This window comes from Coenobita brevimanus, chromosome 38, assembly GCF_032717465.1.
Source record: "Coenobita brevimanus isolate Jiangsu-jjx chromosome 38, ASM3271746v2, whole genome shotgun sequence".
Taxonomy (NCBI): Eukaryota; Metazoa; Arthropoda; class Malacostraca; order Decapoda; family Coenobitidae; genus Coenobita; species Coenobita brevimanus.
In genome coordinates, this window is record NC_136991.1 from 39,072,915 (window position 1) to 39,082,411 (window position 9,497).

The window sequence follows — 9,497 nt, forward strand, 5'->3', positions numbered from 1 at the left end:
TGTGCTAGTCCTTTCCTACCATGCAACACTTTGAAGCATCATTTTGAGAATGCCAAATTCCCATAAATAGAGCAGGCCTTCCATATTACAAGGTGTTGCTGATACAGAGACGGAAGCATTGAAGGCTTATGAAGCAGCCAATTCCGAATGTGGATAGGCAAATTTGCCGTTAAAACGCTGGAATACAGATTATAAATTTACCACTTTTAAGGAATAGAATACAAGAGGACCAACCTAATACTGACATTCCCAAAACTCAAAATGTGTTGGGTCATAACTAAGATACGGGGGTTGATGAAATAAATTTAAAACCAGTTAAGTTCTCTGACGTAACACTCACCAAGAGATTCTTATTATGTCAGGTCTTCATGTTATTTGACCCATTAGGATTGGTCAGCCCCATAGTTTTAAGGGGCAGGTGTTGAGTACAAGAAGCATGTTGAGAAACGTTGGACTAGGACACTGAATTAGGTGAGACGTATGTTAAACAATGGGAACAGATTAGAAAGAAATTTGAAAGATCATCAGGCATATGTATTCCCAGGCAAATAATCGGTAACGAAGTCACATTTGCATATATTTTGTGGTGCTTCTTCAAAGACATATGGGGCAGTAGCTTACTGTGCAACAGAAGGTTATAGTAAAAATATTATGTCCAAAGCCAGAGTTGCACCAGTTAAAGGAAGAATCCTACCTCAAATGGAATTGGCTTCCACTGAAGTAGGAACCAAATTGGCCAGGCATTAACCACCACTCATGACACTCATTTTGAGGATATTTAAATATGGACTGACAGTGAGATTTGTCTTTAATGGATAGGAAAGGAAGACAGTAAAATTCCTTTCGTCCTCAATAGTGATGACTATAAAAGAATTGTCATCCAGATTTAAATTTATGCATGTATTCACCAATCAAAACCAAGCCGATCCTCTCTAGAGAGGCTCGACAGTAAAGAGGTTGATCCTCTTGAACTGTGGTTTAAAAGTCCTAAATGGTTACTTTGGATACTTACTAAAGAATGGCCTGAGCAGAAACAGTATAATATTGTTGAGGTTAGTGTTGCAAACCTGGATTCTGTAGTACCTGATCCAAAAAATGTGATACGACATCAGTAGATTTTCATCATTATGACAACTCAGCGCTATTAAATTAGTTGTATGATTTTTAAATAAGCCAGTGGAGTTGGAGGAGTGTGAACCCATGGAATATTGGGTTAAAAGTTGCAAAGAAAATACTGCGGAGAGATTTTTGGCCTTTTACGCCAAGGTACTAGCAGCGATAATAAGCTGATACGAGATTTAGGTTAATTCTTAGACAGAAAGGATCAAAATAGATGCTGTGGCAGAATAGTAGAGACTGATTTGCCTTTCCAAACTAGACATTCTATATTGTTACCAAAGAATGCTTATTTTGTACAATTACTTGTTCAGGAAGTCCATGAGTTAACTCTTAATGGAGGTTTGCCGTAGATTTCATTGCCCCGAGTCCAAGAAAGGTATTGGATTTCTAGGAGTAGACACGTTGAAAAGAAGTATCTCAAGAATTCCATTATATGTACGAATAGGAGGTATGAACAACCACCATATGACTGTTCAAGACCACCTTCTTTACCAAAGGGTAATGTAAATATAAGTCGGTCCTTCAGAGTAACCGGAATTGACTAGGCAGGGGCAATATCTGTTACGGGTGAGGGAACTCCCCGTAAGGTGTATATATGTTTTGCACTTACACAAGGGCGGTCCATCTAGAAATGGCAGAAGGTTCGAGTTCAGAGACATTCCTGGACGTATTCAGAAGATTTGCTGCAAGACAGTCTTGTCTTAGTAAATTAATAAGCTACAATGGAACCAATTTCTTTTGAGCGTCACCTTTAATTTTAAGTATAAATGACCCAATTGCTAAGTCGACCCTGGGAATCTGCAACTGTACATTCAGTTCATAGCTCCTAGTGCCCCATGGCAAAACGGGTTCACTGAACGAATGATTGATACTGTGAAGAACAGCCTAAAGAAAACTTTCCATAGAACAAAGATCACTACAGAAGAGTTAAGGACTGTAATAACAGAAATCGAGGATACTAGTGTCTAAGTTGACGCCTTGACACCAGCTGATATGTTGTATTGCAGAAGGCTTTATCCAGTGCCTTGTGTTGATATCCAGGAGGAAGTAGATGATCCCGCCATTGCATAGAGGGGGGTGAACTATGGCAACATCTGCATAAAGGAAATCAATATTTTGAAAAGGTCCTGGACACATGGAATAGGCACGGGAACGTGGATTGTCTATTTAGCATAAGAGAAAGATATTATGATGTTCAAGCTGCCAGTAATTAGTCCTTAATAATTATAGAAGATATGGTCTTAGTGAAAACTGACTAACCTAGATCCCAGTGGCCACTAGCTATGGTTGTTTCCACACATCCAGATTCGGAATGGGTGCTGAGACATCCCAAGATAAAATTAATGTAGAGGACATGTCAGCATAAAAATGCATCGACAAATTGGTATCCCTTGAGTTAACGAATAGTCCTGAGATAGTGAATGGTGACGAACAGTTGTGTCAAGATGCGCGACCTAGAAGGGTCTCAACACAGGGTTTTCGAGACTTGTGGAGACATCTTCTTTCTAGGGGTCATATTACATGATACAGCACATCATTTTTCGCCCAGCCCCCAATCTGTGGAAACTACTTCCCCAGAAGGAGATGTCCTGTGTGTAGCGGTATATGGGCACTTTTTAATACAGTTGTCTTTGTTAAAAAGCAAAGGAATTTACCAGGGAACGTATAGTGAAGGTTCAATGTGGTTTAATAACCCAGGGATTTGCTCTAGTGTTCTGGCTAATAGTCATTATTTTTGATTAATTAAATGCTACTGTGTTTAGCCTTTTATGGGCAATTATAATGTAAATACGTGTATTAATTTCCTATAATTACAGAAACATTCCATGTAAATGACTGCACATGCGTGGTAGGGTATGGTGATATGGAAAATGGAAGGGGGTCTTATATATCTTAACGTAGCTAAATGAATATATGGCCTTAGTTTTTATGTAAAACTAAGATTAACTTGTTAAATTAGACCTTCCTTGTATATTTCATGAAGTAATTCATTGTATTTAAGTAACTGTAATCAAAGAATGTTTGGCATCTCTGAATCCAATGAAGGAGACAGAGATACACCATTTTTAATTCAGTTTAAGTCAGCCAGCTAACGGGAGAGTATTGTATTTACCGCACTTAAGGACGTTTGGACTTGACCCACATTTTTTTTTTGTTTTCTACGTGTCCGACTTTGGGCAAAGGCTCAGGGCCTATTTCTTGGGGGCAGTGGCCTATCCCAAGGCCCAGTAGTCCTACACCTCCACATGTAACCACTTCGGCGCTAACACTCACCGTCCATATTGAATACATGCTAGGGCTGTCTCATACAGGACTGGTATACTAGTATTAGCGGGGGTACTTTTACGACATGTCGGCGGGTCATCTGGTAGTTCAGGAAAGTCTGCTTTTTAGGAAATTCAAATCCTGAAACTGTTCCCTGCCCCAGCCGGGATTCGATCCTGGGTCCATTAGGACTGCAAGCAGCCTCTCTACCGATTCAGCCACCAACCCAACCAAGACCACAAACCCGTCAATATCAGTCAATCCGACTTACTTTGCTAAGTATCCTTCAAGATTCGGCCAAATGAAGGGGAGCTAGCTTGGATAAAGGAGATAATAATAGGTGAATTAAGGTGTCAGTTTATACCCCACTCATTCAAAGAGAATCCCATTACTTTACTTTTAACCTTTGGTTTCTTAATAGAAGAATACCCTCGAAATTTCTGACAAAAAACATCCGGTGAGAGCCTCAGCAAAATGAACAAGTACAGAAGTACTGGACTGAGAAATTTCAGGTTTCTTTGGTTAATGACCTTGGTATGGTACGGTGTGGGAAGGTTATTTTATGTAGTATGTTACGAGACGGTGGTATAGGTTGTGGTGTGGCGTAAAGTGGTTATACTGAAGTCGCTTAACTCTACGGGAGTGAAACGTTTTGTATCCGATAGTTGCTAGTGAGAAAAGGATGGGCGAGACTACTCCTGAAAGTCACCATGCATCACCATGCAAAAAATATGTCATCACAATGAAGAGATTGTTGTTGTTGTTGTGTGGTGGTGGTGGTGATGGTTGTGGCCCCAGGCTGATCTGGGCGTTAACTCGGTGGACTGCAGGATGAAAGTGCCCTATTCATACAGCCCACCATCCTCCTTTCAGGAGATAGTGAGGGAGATGAAGTAGGCTACGTGTTCACAGCCTGACCGTGGACTCGCCACGTTCAGTGGGGCTCAAATTCAATGTCGTTATAGCTGTATATATTTGTTATTGTGGTGGTTACTACTTATCCAGAGATAGTGTTGTTCGGTGTTACTGTGCTGTCAGGGGTGCGATACATTTGTCATTTCTTTTCCCTCTCACTTTTATCTGCTGGTTAATGTTCCTTAGCTGGGAGAGGGTTGGTATGTTTCTCATTCCACAGACTACTCTTTTGCCATATTTAAGTGAGGAGAGTGACTGACATGCCCTGTTTGCGATGTAGAGTCAATGAAATAGGCAAAAATTTTTCCCGATTTCATTTGTTTGGCTGTTGGAAATTGCGTGCAAAGTCTATGTGAATTATTCCTTCACACGTCTGAGGTTCAGAAATGACAAAAGACAATTCCTGCTAATTGCTAATTACAAATATTTCACAAGAATTCAGCATTGCGTAAAGAGTCTGTTGACTGTTGTTTTGCTTTTGCGGTCCGAACTAACCTAGCTTGTCTACAGCCTGCTCTCTTGTTAGTTGTTGGTTAGGCAAGATCTTTAAGACTACCAACAGTGTTCCAAGCGTCACAGAAGTCCTCGTAGTACTTCTTCCTTAGCCAGTTGCGTTTCATATTTCATCTTGACATACTGTATTCTTGTATGCTGTGTCTTCATATCAGCTTAGCTTGCATTAGTAACATACGACATGATATTGAGATGCTATGTGCCTGATGTATAAATCGCTGATGACGAGGTGTTACAAAATCTCCATTGCCACATACTATACAACCTTTAAACGGATTCAAGATAGTGTAATGTTAATAGTAACCTTAACTATACATGATTTTGAGGATTTTTTTTTTTTTTTTTACATTTCAAATCCTCACACTTCTGATTGATACTAAGGAAAGCTGTGAGGTCCTTGGATTCATGATTAGCCACTGCTGCCCAGGTTTGAAATTCTCATAAGCTGGTAATTTAACTTAGACTTCCATTACTTACTTTCTCCCGAATGAAATCGTCTGCCATTACCTAGAATAGAATTCTAAAGTTGTTCCGACCACTAGAGGGGTATTGATGACAGTATTAACTTTCTCAGGTTCTTGTGACTTACTCATTGCTGAATGAAATCGTCTGGCGTAGCGAAAATTTACTAAAATTGCCCCGACTAAGGCAGGTTTTTATCTATACGCATCTGAAAAATGTGTGTAATACGCAGCTGCTATCATTCATCGTCTTAGCAGTGAACAGCAGTTTTTTCTCATGTATACAATGACTCACCTTTTAGGATGGTGTTGGCCTCAGCTTCACCCATAGAATTTTTAACGTGGCAGGTATAAAGCCCGAAGTCTGACGACACCAGGTTTCTCATGTGAAGTGTCATATTGTGCCTGAAACACAAGGAGGAGTGACGGTACAGTAAAAAGTTTTATGTGGTGGTTTTGTTCCTGATACTCAACGAGATATAGTGGTCCACAAATTTTTGTGTGTGAATTTGTACTTGAATTACAAGTAGTGGCGGTACAGTCCGCAGTTTTGTTGTGGTTTGTTGATGCTGATAAGCTAACATTGTCAACATTGATTAACAAACTACCATTAGTAGTTCGCTATCATGATTAAAATTATATTTCTGAAACCATTTAAAAAGTGATGTTCTTTATATATGAGTTGCAATTTTGTGTGACGCTTAGAGATAAGGTAGTCAGTAAGAATTATGTGTATCCGACTAGTGTGATGGACGATTAATTTGTTCTGTATCGTAAGTAAACATTATAATATTATTTCATTAAATATGGAACACTTGATATTTAAATAATAAGTAAGCTAGCACTTTTGTGTGATGGCTTTGAGATATAATAGCGAAATATATTAGGCATCTAATTTTTGCGGTGATCAGCTGTGTGACTCACGTGTACGGTGGATGGCCGTCCTGAGGAGTAATAGTGAAGTAATCTTGACTGAGGATTTGTGAGCCTAATGAGTTATCCCTCCGCCAGATGACTCTTGGGGGCGGGTGTGCGGCGTACAGGCAGGTGAGGCTGATGGTGGTCCCAGGTAACGCCCACATGGTTGACTTAGGTCCTTTAACCTCTGGGGGAAAGTCCACTTTGACCTTGACCCGTTTACTGACGGAGGGCGGGTGACCGTTGCTGGCGATGCACAGGTACCCACCGGCGCTGGCTGGGCTCACCTCACGCAGTCGTAGGATATCACCCACCACCTGAGGTACTGAAAAGCAAACGGGGGAGGTGGTGGTCAGGTTGTGTGAGAAGTGGGTTAGTGTCTTAAATGAAGGGCGTTCAATCCCGGGTTGAGGCAAGGTACTCGTATATTGCATTCACGGTGGGAATTACTTTAAAGCACACTTTAATGATCTTTCTCAAACTCTCTGACATGTATTAAACACCCTTCGTTAATATCATTACATTTGTCATGAATGAGACAGCCCTTGCATGTATTGCATGTATTCAGCACGCACGGTTGATGTTAGTACCGAAGTGGTGGCATGTAAAAGCGAGTGGCACGGAGGCAAACTGCTGGGACTTTTGAGCTTTTCAGAGTCGATGCCCGGAGTACGGTTATGCGTTATTACCGCACGATTTTTCCAGCCTTTCAGTTAGTGTTTACAATGCATGAATGACACTGTCAGTATATCTTCCTAGTATAAAAAATTCTCTCGAAAGATCTATTGAATACTTGGAATCATTACCATATTTTTATTATTATTATTATTATTATTATTATTATTATTATTAGGGGAATGGTGGCTCAGTGGTAGAGCGTCTGACTCATGACTGCAGAGTCGTGAGTTTGCGCCGCTCCCGGGTAAGCTGCCATGCCGGAAGAGGTAGTGCTCTCCTGTCACCTAGCTGGTTGTAGCAGCCGTGGCTCAGTGGATTAGAGCTCTCTGACCGAAGGGTCGGAGGTTCGAGTCCACCCAAGGGCCATTGGTAGACATCAGGAAGGGCATCCGGTCATAAAGTGTTACACGCACCAAAAACCAAAGTCCCCTACCCAGGGGCAATGCCTTAGTTCTTATCGATGAAAGGGGACACGGCGTAAATCCCTCCCCCCCCAAAAAAAAAAAAATAATAATAATAATAGTGATTATTTTTTTTATTATTGTTGTTGTTACTACTATTACTACTACTACTACTACTACAACTGCTACCTACTTCCAGTACTACTACTGCTACTACTACTGCAATTTCTACTACTACTACTACTTTTACTGTACTACTACTAGTACTACTACTGTACTACTACTGCTATTGTCACTACTACTATTAATACTACTGCTATCACTAATAATAATAATAATAAATAATAATAATAATAATTATAATAATGATGATGATGATGATGATGATTGATTGATGATAACAGAAGCGATACAATTATCCTCGTACTATCCTTGGGTAACGGAAAGGGAGAAAAAAAAAAGAACGATCTGTATTATTTCCCGTCTAATCAGCCAGGGAAAAAAAGAAAAAGAACAAAAAACTGAAAATGCAGGCACCGGGAATTTTAGTCCGGGTGGATTTTTAGCAAGAGAGCGAGAGAAGCTGTAAACAACAAACACTGCGACATTATGAGGGCAGAAGCTACCTAATGCCTGGGTTAAAGACGCACCTGCAGTTAACCCATTCTTTACCAGAGAGCCTCACTAAGCTGAATAAAATCGTCTGGCAGAAAGAAAAAATAATAAAGAGAGAGAGAGAGAGAGAGAGAGAGAAACAACCATTATGAGTAGTTAATTCAGCGTAGAAATCTTCCTCGTACTGAGGTATTTAATAAGGCTGTGTCTAACCCTCTTAGTATGAAAAGCCACTCCTTGGTTCCATGTATTCATCTGAAGGAAGCAAGAATGAAATATGTAATACGTTACTGATGTGTGGTTATTAACCTTTCTAGCCCAAGGATGTGTCTTTTATTGCATTCTTGTTATCTAACGACTGAATTTGTTGCGGAAAGATGTTTATCCTGTCAGTACGATCAGTCTTTCTCAAGTTGCTTATAACTGTCTGGAGGCAGCAAAAATAAAGACGTCATTAAAAGGGAAGAAAAGAAGTTAACACTTCGCCCGCCGTTTTTCTAAACAAAGGTAGTTAAATCTGCACCCGTAGTTATAAACTTATAAGCCTAACTTTCAAGTAAGATTGCTTGTGTATACTCTTCCCTTCAGTCATGCAGCGGCCGACAGTTCACAGTCAAATTAACCCCTTAACTCCCAGAGTTCCTGTGCGAGGGATATTGTTGAAAGGGTGCTGGGGGTACCACCCTTCCCCCTCGGCTCGTAATCGCAAAGCTCATAGGTCCCTACCCCGGGGTTCCCTTCTTTATTAAATTTTGAAAATGCCCAGCTCCGTCCCATATTGGGGACACGAGGCGCAAAGGGGTTAAAGAAACTAGTAGATTTGTCACTGTTTAACCTCTTAACTCCCAGAGTTCCTGTGCGAGGGATTTTGTTGGAAGGGTGCTAGGCGTACCGTCCTCCGCCTGTCGGCTCGTAGTCGCGAAGCTCATAGTCCCTACCCCGGGGTTCCCGTCTTTATTTGATTTTGAAAATGCCCAGTTCCGTCCCATAATGGGGACACGGGGCGCAAAAGGGCTAAAATACTGAATTGAACACACACACACACACACACACACACACACACACACGTATATATATATATATATATATATATATATATATATATATATATATATATATATATATATATATATATATATATCTGTGCTACTAGTTAACTTTTATGAAATATTTCTTTCCCTGGAAATTGTTAATGACCGATTATATATACGACCTCTGGCAAGATGTGGGTGTAGACATTTTACGAGCTTCTCACACGGCCACATTTTTTTTTTTTTTTTTTTTTTAACATTTCATTCGAGATCAGGAAGTGGAGTGGGTTGTATCTTTCAATAATATTATCTCATAATCCACTACACCACGTTTATATAATGTTCTTCGCTATGGTCACGTACGTTTACATTGTTTTCATCCTTTCTTTTCATCTTGTACTTAAGGAAACTTCCACTCTTCGAGTCAGTGACGTAATACTGATCAACACAACTAGACACACACCCAGGCTATTAGTCTTGGTATCCGTATGTACGGACTGACACGAGCAAAAGTTCACAGACAATCCCGTATCAGCATTGCGTCCTACCTCCATATTTCTCATTCCTCAATGAATGTGAGA

The 9,497-nt window shown here is 40.3% G+C and overlaps 1 protein-coding gene across 1 annotated transcript; it reads right to left on the reverse strand.

The window, feature by feature from the left end:
• Positions 1 to 2,046: 2,046 nt before the first annotated feature.
• On the reverse strand, positions 2,047 to 7,125 carry LOC145396567 (lachesin-like). Its single transcript, XM_080269941.1, has 4 exons — positions 7,077 to 7,125; positions 6,198 to 6,516; positions 5,569 to 5,678; positions 2,047 to 2,213 (listed from the first exon to the last, which is right to left on the reverse strand). The coding sequence occupies exons 1-4, from the start codon at positions 7,123 to 7,125 to the stop codon at positions 2,047 to 2,049; spliced, it is 645 nt and encodes a 214-aa protein (XP_080126067.1).
• Positions 7,126 to 9,497: the final 2,372 nt, after the last annotated feature.